The sequence below is a fragment of the Orcinus orca genome, chromosome 11, assembly GCF_937001465.1.
Source record: "Orcinus orca chromosome 11, mOrcOrc1.1, whole genome shotgun sequence".
NCBI classification, from domain to species: Eukaryota; Metazoa; Chordata; class Mammalia; order Artiodactyla; family Delphinidae; genus Orcinus; species Orcinus orca.
The window spans coordinates 15,218,704-15,241,292 of NC_064569.1; the positions used below are offsets into that span (position 1 = coordinate 15,218,704).

The window sequence follows — 22,589 nt, forward strand, 5'->3', positions numbered from 1 at the left end:
GTAACTTCTCCTTTTTCATTTCTAATTTTATTGATTTGAGTCCTCTCCCTCTTTTTCTTGATGAGTCTGGCTAATGGTTTATCAATTTTGTTTATCTTCTCAAAGAACCAGGTTTTAGTTTTATTGATCTTTGCTATTGTTTTCTTTGTTTCTATTTCATTTATTTCTTCTCTGATCTTTATGATTTCTTTCCTTCTACTAACTTTGCATTTTGTTTGTTCTTCTTTCTCTAGTTCCTTTAGGTGTAAGGTTAGATTTTTTATTTGAGATTTTTCTTGTTTCTTGAGGTAGGCTTGTATAGCTATAAACTTCCCTCTTAGAACTGCTTTTGCTGCATCCCATAGATTTTGGATCATTATGTTTTCCTTGTAACTTGTCTCTAGGATTTTTTGATTTCTTTAGTGATCTCTTGGTTATTTAGTAACATATTGTTTACCCTCCATGTGTTTGTGTTTTTTACATTTTTTTCCCTCTAATTGATTTCTAATCTCATGGTATTGTGGTCAAAAAAGGTGCTTGATATGATTTCAATTTTCTTAAATTTACTGAGGCTTGATTTGTGACGCACGATGTGATCTATCCTGGAGCATGTTCCATGTGCACTTGAGAAGAAAGTGTAATCTGCTTTTTTGGATGGAATGTCCTATAAGTATCAATTAAATATATCTGGCCTATTGTGTCTTTTAAAGCTTGTTTTTTCTTATTAGTTTTCTGTTTGGATGATCTATCCATTGGCGTGAGGTGTTAAAGTCCCCCACTATTATTGTGATATTGTCAATTTCCTCTTTTATAGCTGTTAGCAGTTGCCTTATGTATTGAGGTGGTCCTATGTTGGGTGCATATATATTTATAATTGTTATATCTTCTTCTTGTATTGATCCCTTGATCATTATGTTGTGTCCTTCCTTGTCACTTGTAACATTCTTTATTTTAAGTCTATTTTGTCTGATATGAGTATTGCTACTCCAGCTTTCTTGTGATTTCCATTTTCATGGAATATCATTTTCCAACCTGTCACTTTCAGTCTGAATGTGTCCCTAGGTCTGAAGTGGGTTTCTTGTAGACAGCATGTATAATAGTCTTGTTTTTGTATCCATTCAGCAAGCCTGTGTCTTTTGGTGGGAGCATTTAATCCATTCACGTTTAAAGTTGTTATTGATATGTATGTTCCTGTTACCACTTTTTTAATTGTTATGGGTTTGTTTTTGTAGGTCCTTTTCTTCTCTTGTGTTTCCCAGTTAGAGAAGTTCCTTTAGCATTTGTTGTAGAGCTGGTTTGGTGGTGCTGAATTCTCTTAGCTTGTGCTTGTCTGTAGAGCTTTTGATATCTCCATCGAATCTGAATGAGATCCTTGCCAGGTAGAGTAATCTTGGTTGTACGTTCTTCCCTTTCATCACGTTAAATATATCATGCCACTGCCTTCCAGCCTTTAGAGTTTCTGCTGAGAAATCAGCTGTTAACCTTATGGGAGTTCCCTTGTATGTTATTTGTTGTTTTTCCCTTGTTGCTTTTAACAATTTTTCTTTTTCTTTGATTTTTGTCAGTTTGATTACTATGTGTCTCAGTGTGTTTCTCCTTGGGTTTATCCTGCCTTGAACTCTCTGCACTTCCTGGACTTGGGTGGCTATTTCCTTTCCCATGTTAGGGGAAGTTTTCGACTATAATTTCTTCAAATATTTTCTCGGGTCCTCTCTCTCTCCTCTCCTTCTGGGACCCTGATAACACAAATACTGTTGCATTTAATGTTGTCCCAGAAGTCTCTTAGGCTGTCTTCATTTCTTTTCATTCTTTTTTTCTTTTTCTGTTCCGCAGCAGTGAATTCCACCATTCTGTCTTCCAGGTCACTTATCTGTTCTTCTTCCTCAGTTATTCTGCTATTGATTCCTCCTAGTGTAGTTTTCATTTCAGTTATTGTATTGTTCATCTCTGTTTGTTCTTTAATTCTCAGTGTTTGTTCTTTAATTCTTCCAGGTCTTTGTTAAACATTTTTTGCATCTTCTCCATCTTTGTCTCCTTTCTTTTTCCGAGGTCCTGGATAATATTCACTATCATTATTCTGAATTCTTTATTTGGAAGGTTTCCTTTCTCCACTTCATTTAGTTGTTTTTCTGGGGTTTTATCTTGTTCCTTCATCTGGTACAAAGCCCTCTGCCTTTTCATCTTGTCTGTCTTTCTGTGAATGTGGTTTTTGTTCCACAGGCTGCAAGATTGTAGTTCTTCTTGCTTCTGCTGTCTGCCCTCTGTTGGATGAGGCTATCTAAGAGACTTGTGCAAGTTTCCTGATGGGAGGGACTGGTGGTGGGTAGAGCTGGGTTTTGCTCTGGTGGGCAGAGCTCAGTAAAACTTTAATCCACTTGTCTGCTGATGGGTGGGGCTGGGTTCCCTCCCTGTTGGTGGTTTAGCCTGTGGCGACCCAACAGTGGAGCCTACCTGGGCTCTTTGGTGCAGCTAATGGCAGTCTCTGGCAGGGCTCATGCCAAGGAGTACTTCCCAGATCTTCTTCTGCCAGTGTCCTTTTCTCATGGTGAGCCACAGCCACTCCCTGCCTCTCCAGGAGCCCCCCTGACAGTAGCAGGTAGGTCTGGTTCAGTGTCCTATGGGGTCACCGCTCCTTCCCCTGGGTCCCAATTCTCACACTTCTTTGTGTGTGCCTTCCAAGTGTGGATTCTCTGTTACCCCCAGTCTTGTTAAAGTCCTGCAATCAAATCCCACTAGCCTTCAAAGTCTGATTCTCTTGGAGTTCCTCCTCTCATTGCCAGACCCCCAGGTTGGGAAGCCTAACGTGGGACTCAGAACCTTCACTCCAGTGGGTGGACTTCTGTGGTATAAGTGTTCTTCAGTTTGTGAGTCACCCACCTAGCATTTATGGAATTTTATTTTATTGTGATTGTGCCCCTCATACTGTCTCATTGCGGCTTCTCCTTTGTCTTTGGATGTGGGATACCTTTTTTGGTGAGTTCCAGTGTCTTGCTGTCGATGATTGTTCAGCAGTTAGTTGTGGTTCTGGTGCTCTCACAAGAGGGAGTGAGTGTATGTCCTCTACTCCACCATGTTCAGCCAATCTCCTCTACTAGTTTTATAGTTTTATGTTTTATAATACATTTAGGTCTCCGATCCCTTTTGAGTTAATTTTTGTTAAAGGTGAAAGATCATCTCTAGTTTCATTTTTTGCATGTGGCTGTCCAGTTGTTCCATTGCCATTTGTTGATAAGATTATTTTTGCTCCATTGTATTGCTTTTTCTCCTTTATCAAAGGTCAGTTGACTGTATTTATGGGTCTATTTTTGGCCTCTCTATTCTGTTCCATTGATCAATTTGTCTATTCTTTCACCAATACCACACCGTCTTGATTACTGTAGCTCTGTATACGTTTTGAAGTCAGGTAGTGTCAGTCCCTTAACTGTTCTTCTCCTTCGATATTGTGTTGGCTATTTGGGGTCTTTTGTCTCTGCATATAACCTTTAGAATCAGTTTGTTGATGTCCAAAATATAACTTGATGGTATATTGTTTGGTATTGTTGAATCTCTATATCAATTTGGGAAGAAATGATGTCTTAATATTGAGTCTTCCTATCCATGAACATGGAATACTTCTCCATTTCTTTAGTTCTTTTTCGATTTTGTTAATCAGAGCTTTGTACATTTTCTCATGTAAATCTTGTACATATTTTGTTATTTTGTACCAAGTAATTTATTTTGGGGGTGCTAATGTAAATGGTATTGTGTTTTTTAATTCAAGTTCCATTTATTCATTGCTGGTATATAGGAAAATAATTGACTTTTGTATATTAACGTTGTATCCTGCAACATAATCACTTACAAGTTCCAGGAATTTTTTTTTATCAATTCTTTTGGATGCTCTATATAGATGACCATGTCATCCTTGAACAAAGACAGTTTTATTTCCCTTTTCTCAGTTTATATACCTTTTATTTCCTGTTCATGAGCTGTTGCATTAGCTATAGCTTCCAGTATAATATTGAATGTGAGTCATGAGAGGGGACATCCTTGCCTTGTACTTGATTTTACTGTGAAAGCTTCAAGTTTCTATTAAATATGGTGTTAGCTATAGGGTTTTCGTAGATGTCCTTTATCAAGTTGGGAAAGTTCCCATCTATTAAAAGAGAGTTTTTATTATAAATGAGTTTTGGATTTTATCAAAAGCTTTTTTCTGCATCTATGATAAGATCATGTGATTTTTCTATTTTAACCTGTTGATGTGATGAATTATATTAATTGATTTTTAAATGTTGAACCAGCCTTGCATACCTGGGATAAATTGCACTTGGTCAGGGTGTATAATTCTTTTTATACATTGCTGGATTTGATTTGCTGCTATTTTGTTTATGATTTTTACATCTATGTTCATGAGAGATATAGGTCCATAGTTTTCTTTTCTTACAATGTCTTTGTTTGCTTTGGTATTAGGGTAATGCTGACTTTATAGAATGAATTATAAAGTCTTTCCTCTGTTCATATCTTCTGGAACACATTGTAGAGAACTGGTAAAATTTCTTCCTAAAATGTTTGGTTGAATTCACCAATGAACCCATCTGGACTTGGTGCTTACTGTTTAGAAGGTAATTAATTCAATTTCTTTAATAGATTCAGGCCTATTCAGATAGTCTATTTCTTCTTGTGTGAGTTTCAGCAAATTGTGTCTCTCAGGGAATTGGCCAACTTCATCCAGGTTATCAAATGTGTGGGCATAAAGTTGTTGATAGTATTCCTTTATTATTCTTATAATCTAATAACATCACCTCAAAATATGTAGAGCAAAATTTGATCCAAGCTACAAGGGTAAATATTCAAATCCACAATAAAAGAAAAAGTTTTTTACACAACTTTCATTAACTTATTAGAATAAGGAGACAAGAATTCAGGAAGGATATAGAAGAATCAAATAATATTATAGCACACCTGACCTTTTCCAATGCACATGGATTATTTACAAAAATTGTCCTCTCACGAAGATAGCTGAGAATAGGAAATTAAATAAAATAATTTAAAATGAAGGAAAGCAGACAGCTGCATGCAAAGCAATAAAGTTAAAACACACCCTCATGCCATACACAAAATTAACTCAAAATGGCTTAAAGACTTAAATATGAGACAGGACACCATAAAACTGCTAGAAAAGAACATATACAAAACATTCTCTGACATAATCATACCAATGTTTTCTTATGTCAGTCTCCCAAGACAATAGAAATAAAAGCAAAAATAAGCAGATGGGACCTAATAAAACTTATAAGCTTTTGTTTTTGCAGCAGAGGAAAACATAAACAAAATGAAAAGACAACCTACAGACTGAGAGAATATATTTGCAAATGATGTGACTGATAAGAGCTTAATCTCCAAAATGTACAAACAACTCTTACAACTCAATAACAACAACAACAAAAACCCAATCAAAAAATGGGCAGAAGACCTAAATAGACATTTCTCCAAAGAAGACATACAGATGGCCATTAGGCACATAAAAAGATGCTCATCATCACTAATTATTACAGAAATGCAAATCAAAACTACAATGAGGTACCACCTCACACCAGTCAGAATGGCCATCAGTAAAACGTCTACAAATAACAAAAGCTGGAGGGGATGTGGAGAAAAGGAAACCCTCCTACGCTGTTGGTGGGAATACAAATTGATGCAGCCCCTATGAAAAACAGTATGGAGGTTCCTCAGAAAACTAAAAATAGAGTTGCCATATGATCCAGAAATCCCAGTCCTGGGTATATATCCAAACAAAACTATAATTTGAAAAGATACATGCACCCTATGTTTGTAGCAGCGCTATTTACAATAGCCAAGACGTGGAAACAACCTAAGTGTCCATCAATGGATATTATCCAGGTGAATGGATAATGAAGATATGGGGTGTGTGTGTGTGTGTGTGTGTGTGTGTATTTATTACTCAGCCATAAAAAAGAAGGAAATAATGGTATTTACAGAAACACAGATGAACCTAGACATTATCATACGAAGCGAAGTAAGTCAGAAAGAGAAAGACAAATACCATATTATATCACTTACACATGGAGTCTAAAATACAACACAAATGAACATATCTACGAAACAGACTCACAAATATAGAGAACAGACTTGTGATCGCCAAGGGTGAGGGGGATAGGGAAGGGAAGGATTGGAAATTTGGGATTAGCAGATGCAAACTATTATATACAGAATGGATAAACAAAAAGTTCCTATTGTATAGCACAGGGAAATATATTCAGTATCCTGTGATAAACCATAATGAAAACAAATATGAAAAAGAATATGTATGTATAGCTGAATCACTTTGCTGTACAGCAGAAATTAACACAACATAGTAAATCAACTATACTTCAATAAAATTTTTAAAAATAAATAAAATGAAGGGAATATAAAGGTAAGAACAGGGCTTAAGGACTCTGTCACATATTCTTGTGTGTATGCTTGTTGTTTTGTTTTGTTCTGTTTTGTTTCATTTTGTTTTTAACAACATTTAAAAATGTAAAAATTATTCTTAGCTTGCTGAGCCAAACAAAAACAGGCCATGGGTCAGATTTGGCCAGAGAGTTTTCATTTTGCTGACTCCTGCAATAGATCATACAGACATTAAAATGATCATAAAAGGATATTATGAAAAGCTTCATGCCAATAAACTTAAAAATTCAGATGACATGGACAAAAACACAAGTTACCAAATAAACAGAAGAATAGAAAGCCTAAGTTGTTTTACAACTATCAAAGAAACTAGATTGTTAATGTAATTCCTTTCCACAGAGAATAACAACAGGTCCAGATGGCTTTGCTGGTGAATTCTACCAAACACTTAAACAGACTTTTCTAGAGAACAGTAAACGAGGGACTATTTCCCATCATATTTGAGGGAGCTTAATAACATTGATATCAAAACATGACAAAAACATCCTGAGAAAGAAAAATTCCAAGCCAATGTCACCCAGAACAGATTGAAAAAAATCCAAATAAAATATTAACAAATAAAATTTAGCAAAATATAAAAATTTGGGTTTATTTCAGGAATACAAAATTGATTGAACAGTTAAAAATCAAGCAATATAATTTATCACATTAATGGAATAAGAGAAAAATCATATGACTATCTTAATAAATGGAGAAAATATTGTGATAAAATTCACTATTTATAATAAAGATTCTTAGCAAACTAGAAAGAGAAGGTAATTTCTTTATTTCAAAAACAGTATCAACAAGATAATACACAGCAAGCATTAAGCTTAGTGATGAAATGGTGAAAGCTCTCTTACCTGGAACAAGACAAGTATGTCTGCTATCACCACTCCCATTTAATAATGAACTGAAGGTTCCAGACAGTACAGAAAGGGAGCATAGCTATTACAGAAAAAAGAGAGAGAGAGAGAGAAGGAAAAAGAGAGAAAGAAAATTGGAGAAGGAGGAAGAGATTGGAGAGGAAGAAATAATACTTTCATTATTCACAGATGATATGTGTGTATATGTTCATAGAAATTCTGAAGAAGGAATGTAAAATGGTACAGCCACTGTGGAAAACAGTATGGAGGTTCCACACACATAAACATACACACACACACACACACACACACACACACACACACACACACACAAAAATAGAACTACCATATGATCTAGCAAATTCTACTTCTGAGTATATATCTGAAGGAAATTAAATCACTGTCTCAAAGAAATAGCTGCAGAGTATTGAGTTCCCTGTGCTATACAGTAGGTTCTTATTAGTTATCTATTTTACCTGAAACTAATATAATATTGTATGTTAATTATAATTCAATTAAATAAATAATGTAAATAATTTTAAAATAAAGAGATATCTTCACCCCCTGTTTCATTAAAGCATTATTTGCAATAGCCAAGACATGGAAACAACCTAGGTGTCCATGAAAGTATGAATAAATTAAAAAACATGAGATAGATATATAATTCGGTCATAAAAAAGAAAATCCTGCCACTTGCAACAATATGTATGAACCCTGAAGGCATTATGCTAAGTAAACTAAGTCAGGCAGAGAAAGACAAATACTGTATGATCTCACTTACATATGGAATCTAGAAAAAACAAATTCATAGAAACATAATAGATTGGTGGTTGCCAAGGGGTAGGGTGAGGGATGAGTGAAGGTGGTCATTTATAAGATGAATAAATTCTGAGATTATAATCTACATGGTCACTTCAGTTAATAAGATTGTACTGCATATTTGAGAGCAGCTAAGAGAGTCGATCTTAAGAGTTCTCAACACAACACAAAGATTGTAACTATGTGAGGTAATGGTTATGTTAACTAACCTTATTGTGCTAGTCATTTATATATATATATATATTTATATATTATATATATATAGAAAATCATCACATTTGTACACCTTAAATTTACACAATGTTTTATGTCAATTATATTTCAGTAAAGCTAGCGGGGGTAAGAAAGAAATTCCAAAAGAATTACAGGTATTTAGCATTAACAAGAGAGTTCAACACAGTTGCTATTTAAAATACACAAACGCATTTCTTCTCCTATCCCAGGTCATGAAGGCATGTCTCCTATTATCTTCTAGAAGCTTCAGATACACACAAACACATTTCTTTATATCAGGAATAAACAGCTAGAAAATAAGATTTTTAAACGATACCATTTATAACAAAACTGAAAACATCCAATTACCAAATATCAAATCTAACACAAGATACACAGGACCAGCAGTGTCATGAAAGGGCAGCAAAGACCCGCGAATTGAAGGCTCCGCTGTTTGCGTGCGAGGCGTTTCTTCCCAGAGCAGTTGGGAAGTGAGAGGCGTAAAGATAAATTTTTAGAAGATAATTCCAGAATACTGTTGACCAGGAGTGTGGTTCACTTCGACTGGAGCAGTAACTGTTGATCAGCCATCTCCAGGGGACTGTGGGTCTGAAGCAGTGGCAGGAAAAATCTGGCCCTTGGACCTGGGCGAGGTGGAAGCTCTGGAGGAGGTGGACACGCTGGAGCCGGAGGTGGATTTGGAGCAGTTCCTGCTCCCGGGTATCAACCAGATGCTGGAGGACATCACGGAGCTCACCCGAAAAGCCGGGAGCATGTGTCTGAGGACCAGGGGCAAACTGTGGGAGATGGACCTTCTGCTCATCCGGATAAAAACACAGGTGGAGGCCTCGGAGGACGGCGCCTTGAATGGACGTCCCAGTGGGGAGGCTGACAACAGAGTATCAGAATTGTGCGAGAAGGCCAAGGAGATTGAAAAGGTGGCAGAGATGTTGGTCGAGCTGGTCTGGCGGATGGAGAAAAGTGAAGCGTCCTGAACGAGGGTCTCCAGTTCACTGCTAATGGACTCTGGTCAACTGATAAGAATGGGCCGACATCTCGGGGAAACTAAAACAGCTTGTCATTTTCTCTGTTTTGTTTTGTTTTGTTTTGTATGTTTTTTAACCCCCATGTAACAATCTCCCTTAGGGTCAGTGGTTGGTGACCTTCATAGAGGTTTAGATTGTCAAATATATTTGGTTCTTGAAAAACAAGTTTTGTTTGAGAAATACTCAAATAAGGGATATGGGGCTAAATCAAAAGTTGTTTTAGTGGTCAGGTTTATTTTGTTCCTTTGCTGTGTTTTTTAAATGTTGGGCAACGCCCAACACTTGCTGTTACCCATGTGACAGCATTGTTTTCTGGAACCTTGGAACATTTGAAGACTTGGGGTCAGAATCTCCCCACTTTAGAGGTGCAGTAGAAGGCACCACTTGGATGCAGCTGATCAAGAATATAGGGGTGAGGGACTTCCCTGGTGGTCCAGTGGTTAAGAATCCCCCTTCCAATGCATGGGACATGGGTGTGATCCCTGGGTGGGGAACTAAGATCCCACATGCCTCGGGGCAGCTAAGCCTGCATGCTCTAGAGCCCACAGGCCACAACTAGAGAGCCCGTGTGCCACAACTACTGAACCTGAGAGCTCTGGAGCCAGTGTGCCACAACTAAAGAGAAGCCCGTGCGCTGCAATGAAGAGCCTGCATGCTGTGACTAAGACCGAGTGCAGCCAAATAAGTAAATAAATATATTTTTTAAAAAAACAAGAATGTAGGGGTGAGACTGCTTTGGAAAGACTGGAAAGAACCAGAGGATGGTTGGAGATGGAAGATGGGTCTGCATATATTTTGGAACTTTAATTCTTCTGTGAGGCAAAAGAGGAGAGCTGTGTTTTGTGGCAGATTGTCCTGTGTATATTGTGTAACCTGACAGGTGACCCTGAATGACAAGGAAGCTGGAATAGGGAATGATGGGAGTACACTTGACCAACTAATACCCCCCCAGATTACAGGGGTTTCAGAGTATCACATCAAAGAGACGATCTACAAAGAGCTTTGAGAGGCTGGAGAACAGAGAAGGCATCATGAGGGCCCACAAAGTCCTTTCTAGTTCATCAGGGTAGTAGACCTGACTGGGATTTGAGGACAAAACCAAACATCTACTAAGTGGTCATTTGCCTTGAAAAACAAAGACGTAAAAAACCTTTTTTAAAAAATAATTTTTTTGGTCCAGATGACCAAAGCCTCTATGTGTAATAAAAAAATCATAAATAGATTTCTTTTGAAATGGAAAAAAAATTTTTAAAAAAAGACCAGCACCTGGGGCAGGAGGAGCTGCAGGTGCAGTGCATGGGGGTTGAGGCAGGGGGGAGGGGAGCTGGGGCCCCTGGGGCCGCAGTGGCAGCAATTGGGGACCGCCCCCAGCTCAGGAAGGGGGCCAGGAGACCCTTCCCTTGCCAGTGGCAGTCATGAACTCCAAGGTGGGGAACCTGCCCCCATCCTCCATCATCCATTTGGTGTACAGGAGGTGATGACGCTGACAGCTGACCCACCTGACGGCATCAAGGTCTTTTCCAATGAGGAGGACCTCACAGACCTGCAAATCACCATCGAGAACCCCAAGCGGACCCCGGCGCTGGAGGCCTATTCCATATGAAACTCCTGTTGGGGAAGGACCGTCCTGCCTCCCCACCCAAGGGTACTCGTTGACCAAGATCTTCCATCCGAAGGTGGACGCCAATGGTGAGACCTGCGTCAACATGCTCAAGAGGAACTGGACACCAGCTGGGCATCCGGCATGTGCTGCTGACCATTGAGGGCCTGCCAATCCACCCTGACCCGGAGTCCACCCTCGGCAAGGAGGCTGGCCTCCTGCTCTTGGAGAATTAGGAGAAGTAGTACAGCTCACAGAGATCCCTCCGGGCACAGGCTGGCTGAGGCCTCCACTGCCGACCCCATGGCCCCTGGGGGCCTGGGAGGGGGCAAGGGTCCCATAACCAAGAAGCACACGCCTCCCCCCTCTCTGTCCCACCCACTCCCCCTACCCCCCCCACCCGCCCACCCCGGCCCCAACTCTGTCTCTAAGTTATTTAAATTATGGCTGGGGTGGGGGAGGGCATGGGGGCACTGGGACCTGGATTTGTTTTTCTAAATACAGTTGGAAAAGCAAAAACAAATAAACAAACAAACAAAAAAAAAACTACAGAAATCTGTAAAACATTACCACGAGACATTAAAGAAGACCAAATTAAATGGAGAGACATACCATGTCAATGAGTATAAAGATTTGCTAATATAACGATGTCAATTTTCTTCAAACAATTCTATAGATTCAGGGCTATCGGAGTAAAACCCCAATCAGTTTTTAAATTTGGTTTATGTGTGTATTTATCATATTAAGTGTATGTTGATGTTTATGTGTGTGTATTTGTTTTGTTGTTGTTGTTATGGAATTCGCAAGCTGATTCTAGAAAATATATTAAAATGCAGTGGACTAGCCTGATTCCAAAATGGAAACCAATGGAAAGGCAATGGACTAAGAATAGTGAGGGTAGTCTTGAAGAAGTTCATGGTGCGAGAACTTACTCTACAAGACATTGATAATTTCCCTGATGTGACAGTAATTGAGACAATATCATATTAATGAAAGGATAGACAAATAAAATAATGGGATAAAATCAAGACTGTGCATATATAGATTCCTGAATGACTAAGATGACACTTCCGAACCTTAGGCAAAGCATAACTTTACAATAAATGTTGTTGAGGATATTGGCTATCCCAATAGGGGGTTGCTGGGCGTGGGGGCAGGTGAAAATGGACCTTGAACTCAATTACATACGATTCAGAAAAAACAGCTCCAGATGGACTGCAAGCTTAAATGTGAAATACAGAACCCTGAAGCTTCTAGAAGATAAGATAGGAGAATATTTTCATGACCTACAGTAGGAAAAGACTTTATAAACAAGACACCAAAAGCGTAAAGGAAAGATTTATAAATTTTACTGTATTAAGTTCATCAAGACACCAATAAGAAAGTACAAAGTAAGCCACAGAGTGAGGGACAATATTTTGAATCACCTAAACAATCCTGCGATCAACAACAACAACAGTAGTAAAATCTGGCAACCAAAAAGGGAAATGGGCAAGAGATTTGAACAGCAACTTCACAGAATATGAGAGCCGATAGCCAATGAATGTATGAACATGTGAAAGGAACTCAACTCAGGGGAAACGAAAACTAACACTAAGTGAGATAACACTACTGTGATAAGAAATATATATTTGGTCTCTGCCCTCAGTTCCTGACACAGAGTTCCTAAAACCCTTGTAATTTCTTGAATAATAGGAATAACAGGAGCATTTTTTGTTACAATATTTGGACTAAGTCCCTGGTTCCTGACACAAGAGTTTCTAAGACCCTTGGAATCTCCAGAGTGATAGGAGCATTTTATCACATGCTAATGAGAAGACTGTCACTGGGGTCCCTGAATAGCTTCATGATGGGAGCTAGTCCCCAGAAAGACCAAGGCATGATTAGAAACTTAGAAATTTCAGTCCCACCTCCGCCGACCTCCAGAGAGGGGAGAGAGACTGGAGTTTGAATTAATCACCAATGGCTAATAATTTAATCAGTGATGCCTATGTAATAAACTTCCATTAAAAACCCTAAACAGGCGACTTCTCTGGCCCCTTTGTCTCGGACCAGTAAACCTCGCCCGGGAGCGTTCCCAAATAAAGCTTGTTTAAGCTCTCAAAAAACACAAAACAAAACAAAAAAACTCTAAACAGAAGGGTTCAGAGAGCTCCCAGGTTGGTGAACAAATGACGGTGCTGGGAAGGTGGCACACCCAGAGAGGACATGGAAGGTCCACACCCCTTTCCCACACCTTGCCCTACGTACCTCTTCATCTGGCTGTTCATTGTATCCTTTATAACATCCTTTATAATGAACTGGTAATAGTAAATAAAGTGTTTGCCTAGGTTCTGTGAGCCACTATAGCAAATTACCAAACCTGATCAGGGGGGTTGTTGGAACCCCCAATTTTTAGCCAAGTAAGACAGAAGTATGGATAACCTGGGACCTTCTACTTGCAATTAGCATCTGAAGTGGGGGCAGTGTTGTGGGACTGAGCCCTTAAGCTGTAGGGTCTGTACTAAATCCAGGTAGTAGTGTCAGAATTGAATTAAATTGTATAACATCCAGTGGGTATCCACAGAGAATAGAGAATTTCTTGGTTTGAAAAAGCCACACATTTGGTGTCAGAGGAGTTGTGAGTAGAGAAAATTTTCCTTTAACTAGAAAACCTATCAAAACAGCTAAAATTCAAAAGACTGATGATACTAATCATTGAGGCAAGTAGAGAGCAGCAGGAACCCTCATTCACTGCTGCTTGACAAGTGTATTAGTACAGCCCCCTTAGAAAAGGGATTGGCAGTAGCGCAGAGCTGACGACAAGCACACCCTAGGACCCAGCATTTCCACTCCTAGGAAGAGAGAAAAGAGAAATGTGTGTACATGTGCACCAATAGACAGTAGAATAGTGTTCTTAACAGTACTATTTTTGGGGGGCTCACACTGGAAATACCCAAATGCACACTAAGTGTAAAATATATAAATAAATTTTAGATATATACAATTGAAGACTATAAAAGAGTGGAAATGAACCAACTACAGCTGCAATCAGATCCTGGGTAAATTTCACAAATATCTTGAGCAGAAAAAAGCCGGTCATGAAAGCAGTTATACTGTAGGATTCCATTTACTATAAAATTCAAAACAGAGCTACAGAGTTTGGGGATACACTGGAACTGTAAAGCAAGCGAGGAAGTGATTACCGTAATTGCCAGGAGGAGATGAAGGGGACATGAGAGAGGCTTTGGAAGTGTCGGCAAGATTGTTTCTTGATCTGAGTGGTGTTTACATGAAGGTTTGCTTTGTGATAAATCATTAGGGCACACATTTTTTTCATATATATATATATATATATATATATTTTTTTTTTTTTTTTTTTTTTTTTTTTTTTTTGCGGTACGCGGGCCTCTCACTGTTGTGGCCTCTCCCGTTGCGGAGCACAGGCTCCGGACGCGCAGGCTCAGCGGCCATGGCTCACGGGCCCAGCCGCTTCGTGGCATGTGGGATCTTCCCGGACAGGAGCACGAACCCGTGTCCCCTGCATCGGCAGCTGGACTCTCAACCGCTGCACCACCAGGGAAGCCCCACATATTTTATATATGCTTTTATATATGCTTTTTTCAAACGGTATCTTTTGAAATTTAGTCAATTTAATAATAATGAAATAATATTAATTTAATAATAATAGGAGGGGTTTTTTAATATGTTGGGAGTAGGAGTTTAGTAATTTATTATTTATTTTTGCTGTGTTGGGTCTTCGTTTCTGTGTGAGGGCTTTCTCTAGTTGTGGCAAACGAGGGCCACTCTTCATAACGGTGCACGGGCCTCTCACTATCGCGGCCTCTCTTGTTGCGGAGCACAGGCTCCAGACGCGCAGACTCAGTAGTTATGGCTCACGGGCCTAGTTGCTCCGCGGCATGTGGGATCCTCCCAGACCAGGGCTCGAACCCGTGTCCCCTGCATTAGCAGGCAGATTCTCAACCACTGCACCACCAGGGAAGCCCAATAATAGCGTTTTTAACTGAGATATAATTCATATAATATTGTATTCATTTTAGGTGTACAACATAATGATTTGATTGATACATGTATATATTGCAAGATGATTGCCACAATAAGTTTAGTTAACATCCCTCACCTCAAACAATGAGGGAGAGCTTTTTCTTTTTAATATTTCTTTATTTGTTTGGCTGCACTGGGTCTTAGTTGCAGTATGACACGTGCATTATCTTTAGTTGCAGCATGCTAACTCTTAGTTGCAGCGCGTGGGATCTAGTTCCCTTGGGAGTGCAGAGTCTTAGCCACTGGGCCACCAGGGAAGTCCTGTGATGAGAACTTTTAAGATCTACTCTCTTAGCAACTTTCAAATATACAATACATATTGTTAAGTATAGTTGCCATACTATATATCCCCAGGACTTATTTATCTTAAAACTGAAAGCTTGTACCTTTTGACCACCTTCACCTATTTTGCCACGCCCTCCCCCAACCTCTGGGACCATCAATCTGTCCTCTGTATCTATGAGTTCAGCTTTTTTTTAAGATTCCACATATGAGTGAGATCATACAGTATTTGCCTTTCTCTATCTGACTTATTTCACTTAGCATAATGCCTTCAAGTTCTGTCCATGTTGTTGTATATAACAGGATCTCCTTGTATTTTTTTTAAATTTTTTATATTGAAGTATAGTTGATTTACAGTGTTGTATTAGTTTCAGGTGTACAGGAAAGTGATTCCGTTATATATATATACATATATTCTTTTTCAGATTCTTTTCCCTTCTAGGTCATTACAAAATATTGAGTATAGTTCCTTGTGCTATACCGTAGCACAAGGTTATCTGTTTTATAAATAGTAATGTGTATATGTTAATCCCAAACTCATAATTTATCCTTCCACCCACTTCCCCCTTTGGTAACCATAAGTTTGTTTTCTATGTCTGTGCATCTATTTTTGTTTTGTATATAAGTTCATTTGTATCCTTTTTTTTTTAATTCCACATATAACTGATATCATATGATATTTGTCTTTCTCGTTTGGCTTACTTCATCTAGTATGATAATCTGTAGGTCCATCCATGTTGCTGCAAATGGCATTATTTCATTCTTTATTATGGCTGAGTAATATTCCATTGTATATGTGTGCCACATCTTCTTTATCCATTCATCTGTTGATGGACACTTAGGTTGCTTCCATGTCTTGGCTACTGTAAATAGTGCTGCAATGAATCCTCATATGTGTTTTAAATTCAACATTTAAAAGCTTAAGGAAACGTTCAGCATGAACCAGTGGGTGGTGTCCAGTGATACTGCTACTTGCAGCCAATGTCCTGTTAAATTCAGACCTGGTCTTTTTTATTGTGCCTTGAATAATCTTACATTACAGCCCAACACAACAATCCTTACTAAAGCCATCATGTCACTGATTTAAATGAAGGACTTTAGAGTTTTCTTTTTTACAAAAGGCGAATTGTAAGGTTGTCAGAGAGAAAGAACAGCAACCATTTCAAACCATATGTAAGCTTTAATTTAACTCTCTTTGTTAAAAAAAAATATATATATATATATATTCTTTTGCACTATTCCATCTATGGACCCTCTAGGACCTCCGTTGGAGTGCTCTGCTTCCCATAGAACTGTCAATGTACACACACATTGAAAAAAACGAGGGAGCCAGGTATAAAGATCCTCACCCCTATGGAGCTGACTGAATTATACTGTACCACAGAGCTCCTAGGCCTTCCTCGACAGTCTTTTAATATATTGGCTTTCACAACCGTCGCCCCCCTTGTCACTCCAACTAAGTTATTAAAATTAAAGTAGAAGTGTTTAAAGCTAAAGATTTTTGGTAGAAGTTTGTAAAGGGGTCGGAAATCTGTGCCTTGACTCCCTAGCAGGATACTCCCCCAGTTTTTTTGTTTTTTGTTTTGTGCAGGGTTTTTTTGGTGTTTTGTTTTGTTTTGTTTGTTTATTTTATTTATTTTTGGCTGTGTCGGGTCTTAGTCGCGGCACGCAGGATTGCCATTGAGGCATGCAGGATCTTTCGTCGGGCTCTTCATTGTGGCGTGCGGGCTTCTCTCTAGTTGTGGTGTGTGGGTTTTCTCTTCTCTAGTTTCTCTTCTCAACTAAGCCCGCGCACCACAACTACTGAGCCTGAGCTCTAGAGCCTGCGAGCCACAACTACTCAGCCCACATGCCACAACTGCTGAAGCCCGCACGCCTAGAGCCCATGCTGCACAACAAAAGAAGCCACTGCAATGAGAAGCCCACGCACCGCAATGAAGAGTAGCCCCAGCTCGCTGCAACTAGAGAAAGCCTGCGCGCAGCAACAAAGGCCCAATGCAGCCAAAAATAAATAAATAAAAAATAAATAAATTTATTTTTTAAAAAATGTTTAACCTTTCAGTGTTTAAAAACACAAAAACTCTGTTTGTATGAGAAAATTAAAATTTACATTTAAAACTTCTCTCCACTGGCCTTCATCTTCCTCTAACCAAAGGTCCACTCTTCCTTGACCAAATTCTCAAAACTGGTATCTACAGACAAATACACATACTTAGAGTGGATGAACTCAAACAGGAATTTTCATGTACTCAGTACAGTTGAACTCAAAGTCACTTATTTTATTTTATCTTTTTTTGGTTTGGTTTTTTTTATACAGCAGATTCTTATTAGTTATCTATTTTATCCACATCAATGTATACATGTCAATCCCAATCTCCCAGTTCATCCCCCCCCACCCCCCGCTTTCCCCCCTTGGTGTCCATACATTTGTTCTCTACATCTGAAAGTCACTTATTTTATGAAGAAAAGGGAACCACCCTTCTCATGCCAACATACTAGCTGCTTATATAAAGTTCAGTGGTCAAGGCTGGGGAGAAAAGGATGTATTTCTGATGCCAGATAAAGCAGAATAGAAAAATTCCACGTTAAATACTAGAGAAATCTCTTAATGAAGGTATTTTTCAGGCTAGAGCAACCTCCCAAGGGAAATGATTTGGAGTGACATCCCCTGAGACATTTAAATTATAGTGGATAAAATACTCAAACCCACCACGAAGAAACACTCTTTGTAGAGCTCATGGGAGAATTACTGGGATTTATAATAGGCCTTTTCTAAGAAGGAATTAGCCCAGGAGGCAGACCTGCTGTTGAATAAATATTATTTTTAATAGAGTGTGGCTGTATTGTAACTCTATTCCTTCTTCTTTGGAGAAGACCATGAATGGGTAGGGTAGCCAAAAATTAATAGGTTTTTTTTTTTAAGCGGTAGATTTCTTCACCAAGCCTTCCTAATTATGTGTTTCCTCAAGAAACTCACATTTCTATTCTCATTTTCTTTTAACTATTTTTTTAATGTTATCTACCCCTAGGACTTCCAGCCCCTTTCTCTAACAAATCAGCGTGTAACAGAAGATAATTTCAGAATTCACACAGCTTTCAATGTCAGATGCTGAAATTTAATCTCGCCTTTTTTGAGTAGAATGAATTTAATGATGACCCTCCGCGCTAAGGCTTTCCCACTGCAGGGCTGACCCATCACAGCCCTAATTAAGAATAAAGCCTTCCACAATGAGTACATCACTTGTTTGGAATCAGCCTTTATATGTTAAAACAAACAAACAAACACCCTGCCTTCGGGCTTCCCTGGTAGCGCATTGGTTGAGAGTCCGCCTGCCGATGCAGGGGACACCGGTTCGTGCCCCGGTCCGGGAAGATCCCACATGCCGCTGAGCGGCTGGGCCCGTGAGCCATGGCCGCTGAGCCTGCGCATCCGGAGCCTGTGCTCCGCAAAGGGAGAGGCCACAACAGTGAAAGGCCCGCGTACGGCAAAAAAAAAAACAAACAAAACAAACAAACAAAAAACCCTGCCTTCTAAAGAGCCTTCATTTAAAAGTACAATTGCCATATTATGTAAGCCCATTGATTTTTCTTCATTGTTGAAATGGAGAAAGTAAACAGAATTGCATATTTACTCATTTCATTTTCTGATACCTTTGCTCCAAGAGCTCCGCACTTCGGTCCCACGTGGATGAGAGGCTGCTATTTCCAGAGCTTGTCCGTGGAGATGACTGATGAATGACCAGACAAAATTCTGATTAATGCTCTGTAATTACGAGTTTGCTTCTACTTCAAGAGCTTTTTTTAAGTCCACAATTTTGACCGCACCATGTTTTTTTCCCCCTGGTAATTGCTGAAGTTTGACAGCCACTGTGTTTACTGCCTGTAACATATGGCTAATTGAATCTGACCTGGGGAAAGGATGACCAGATTGCTAATTATGATCCACTCCACAGATCTGAGGCCTGAATAAATAGAAAACAAGGAAAATGCTGCTGAGCCAGAAAACATCATATTAGTGTTGAGTGGTTGTAGCAGGATGCAAGTATTCCCAGAAATGCCTGAAGATCACTTCTTTATGGTTTGCACTTTCTTTTAATCACAGAAGGCAGATAAAGATTAGACAGAAATTTGCTTTCATCTGTGTGGTTTTTGCAAGTCTGGACACTGGACACCTGATACATAGTTTCCTGAAATTCACAAAATCTTACATTGGAACACTTTGCATTTCTTATAAGACAAAGACTGGATTTGCATCTTGTCGATTCTTCCCCATGCCCACCACTCCAGTAACGAAGATACATGTATGTGGACGGAAAATGTCACCTGCCGTATCAGTAAACAAAGGATGTTGTGACCATCAAGCCATCAACCACTGCAGCCCCCCATGCCCCGACTCTGCACCCTGAGGGGATTCAGGATGGAGAAAAATAGGATACTGGCCCTAGATAGTTAAGGTGTGTATCAAAGGAATGATTTCAATGAGCCCAGACTCTTGCATCTTCCCATACATAGAAAAGTGCTAAATTCATTAATTTAAGTTGTTTGTTTTTCCTTCAATTAGAAGAAATTTTTTGATGTTCAATATCTGGTTTGTTTTTTGCAAAACTTCTATATATCTGGGCTCATCCCTTACCTCTTCGAAGCAGTCCCTCAGAGCTATCTGAGAGGCTACCTCCCAGGCTTAAGTCCTCAACAAGTTCACCAAATAAAGCATAATTCTCAGCTTTTAGGTTATGCATTTTTTTTCGGTCGACACACATATATTTTTTAAAGTGTGCTTCGATTTTAAATGAATTTTTCTATAGCAGTTAACATAATGTAACATACCTCTTCTGTATTGCCTCCCCTAGAGATAGGGGGAAGGCAGTAAATGAAACAAACCAAGAATATTCACTCACCAAACATTTTTGCTGAATATTTAGCAGTGTAAGCCAGTACTAGGTGTCAAAAGTGTATATAGATGATAAGACACTTTTTCAACTTTTTTTTTAACCTTGTGAAGGTAAGCAATGTGAGCAGTAGAAGTAAAATGTGAGGTAGGTTGTGGTATGTACATAAGAAAATATTATTTTCTTAATGTCCCTCACAAAGATGCATAGTAGGTGTTCAATAAAATCAACTGTAAATTAATAAAGGAAAGAATGAATATAATATACAGTTATACTTGATCTAGAGAGAAGTCACTTCTGATTGTGGGGTTCTAGAAAGGGTTTTGTAAGGAAGTAAATTTTTTGTTTTAAGTCTTAAATAAAGGAATAGGTTTAGAGTGGATATGATGGGAGTCGCTCTACTGAGATGGCTCAAGCATAGAGAAAAAAAGGTATAGGATATATTTGAGTGGCACAGTAGATCTAGTTTGTCAGAGAAAGTCATATAATACTTCATATTTTGCAACCTGTCATAAATTTTAAAGATACATGAAAAAGAGTTGTGTAAGATAGACCTAGAAAGGTACATTGGGAACAGATCTTGGATGACCTTGATTACAGGCTAATGATCATGATAAAAAGCAGTGTTCCATCAATGTCTGTGGGCTAATTCAAATCTTAACCATTCATTCATAACAGGAAATGTTCTCTCCTCCAAAATCTCTCAAGAACTCATGTACTGGAATTAACATATTATGGTGGAAAAGATAAAGTTTGGTTCTAGCTGGAATTCATTTTTGGGATGAACCTGAAAGATAGTAGAGGTACCACTGAGAATAAACTCCATTGAAAACAAACATGCATGTTAGAAACCTGGTTCCTTCCACCTTTTTCTTAGCAGAAACCTGGTTCCTTCCACCTTTTTCCTATTTTTTCTAAAAATAATTCAGAAATTTAATTTAAGGAATGATATCTATGGTGTCTTTTCTGTTAACAATCATATTTTTGTTGCAAAAATTTAGAAGAAGAAATTATCTGATCTAAAAGCTTGGTAGTGCTGAGAACACAGTTTCTTTGTAATTTTTTTTTAACATCTTTATTGGAGTATAATTGCTTTACAATGGTGTGTTAGTTTCTGCTTTATAACAAAGTGAATCAGCTATATATATACATGTATCCCCATATCTCTTCCCTCTTGTGTCTCCCTCCTTCCCACCCTCCCTATCCCACCCCTCTAGGTGGTCACAAAGCACTGAGCTGATCTCACTGTGCTATGCGGCTGCTTCCCACTAGCTATCGATTTTACATTTGCTAGTGTATATATGTCCATGCCACTCTCTCACTTTGTCCCAGCTTACCCTTCCCCCTCCCCGTGTCCTCAAGTGCATTCTTCAGTAGGTCTGCGTCTTTATTCCCGTCCTGCCCCTAGGTTCTTCATAACCTTTTTTTTTTTTTAGATTCCATATATATGTGTTAGCATACAGTATTTGTTTTTCTCTTTCTGACTTACTTCACTCTGTATGACAGACTCTAAGTCCATCCACCTCACTACAAACAACTCAGTTTCGTTTCTTTTTATGTCTGAGTAGGTAAGAATAAGTTTCTTTGTAATTTTGTGGCAAACACGACCAGTTGTTTACACAAACAGCTGTTTTTCCCTAATAGTATATTAACATTCATAAGACCTATTATTTTTCACAGGAAACATGGTCACCTGGAAACTTTTAAAAATAAAGTGTAAAATTTCATCTTCCCTTGCTAGTATAATTATGTGAATAATTTCTGGTCAATAATATGTAAGCAAAAGAATTGTGTGCAACCTCTGGGAAGACAGGAGATGTGACTTTCTTCATCCCATTCTCCATCTTGCCGTCTGCAATGTAGACCTGACGGCTGAAATTTGATCAGTATCTTGGACCAGGAGGTGGCATAGAAATAGGAACAGAGAGAGAGAGAAGACACTGGGCTCCAGAAGATTATGAAGATACCATGTCGCTTTAGATTGCTTTCCTGTGGACTTCATTTATGGGTACAGGAAAAAAAAATTCTATATTGTTTAAGCTACTATTATCTAGCGGTTTTTATCACTTAAAACTGAATCTGAACTTAAGTAATTTAAAGTTTGAGAAAGAATGAAAGTAATATATAAAGCATCCTATGGTAAGTTAAACTGCTGATAAGGAAACATTCACTCTTCCTCTTTCCATCCAAGGCATATGCTTCCATATCCCATTGATGTTGGATTTGATCGTGTGACTTGCTTTGACCAATGAGAAGAGTAAAGGCTTGAACTGTGCCTATGTGGCTGGGCTTGCCCTTTTGCTCTCCTCATTGCCCTGGAAAAAATTTCCACTGGATAGCCATTACCCCTTTGACCCCAGTCTTATAATGAACACTCATGTAAGAGACCTAAACCCAGCCCTCAGCTAAAGCTTGGAGC

General features: G+C 38.8%; 1 protein-coding gene and 1 pseudogene across 1 annotated transcript; both read left to right on the forward strand.

Moving 5' to 3' along the window:
• The first annotated feature begins 4,543 nt into the window (after window positions 1-4,543).
• Window positions 4,544-9,304, forward strand: LOC101278642 (MORF4 family-associated protein 1-like). Its single transcript, XM_049694427.1, has 2 exons — window positions 4,544-4,580; window positions 8,856-9,304. Exons 1-2 carry the CDS (start codon window positions 4,544-4,546, stop codon window positions 9,302-9,304), a joined length of 486 nt encoding a protein of 161 aa, XP_049550384.1.
• A 1,466-nt stretch (window positions 9,305-10,770) lies between these two features.
• LOC101278401 (ubiquitin-conjugating enzyme E2 S-like) lies at window positions 10,771-11,200 on the forward strand (annotated as a pseudogene).
• The last annotated feature ends 11,389 nt before the right edge of the window (window positions 11,201-22,589 follow it).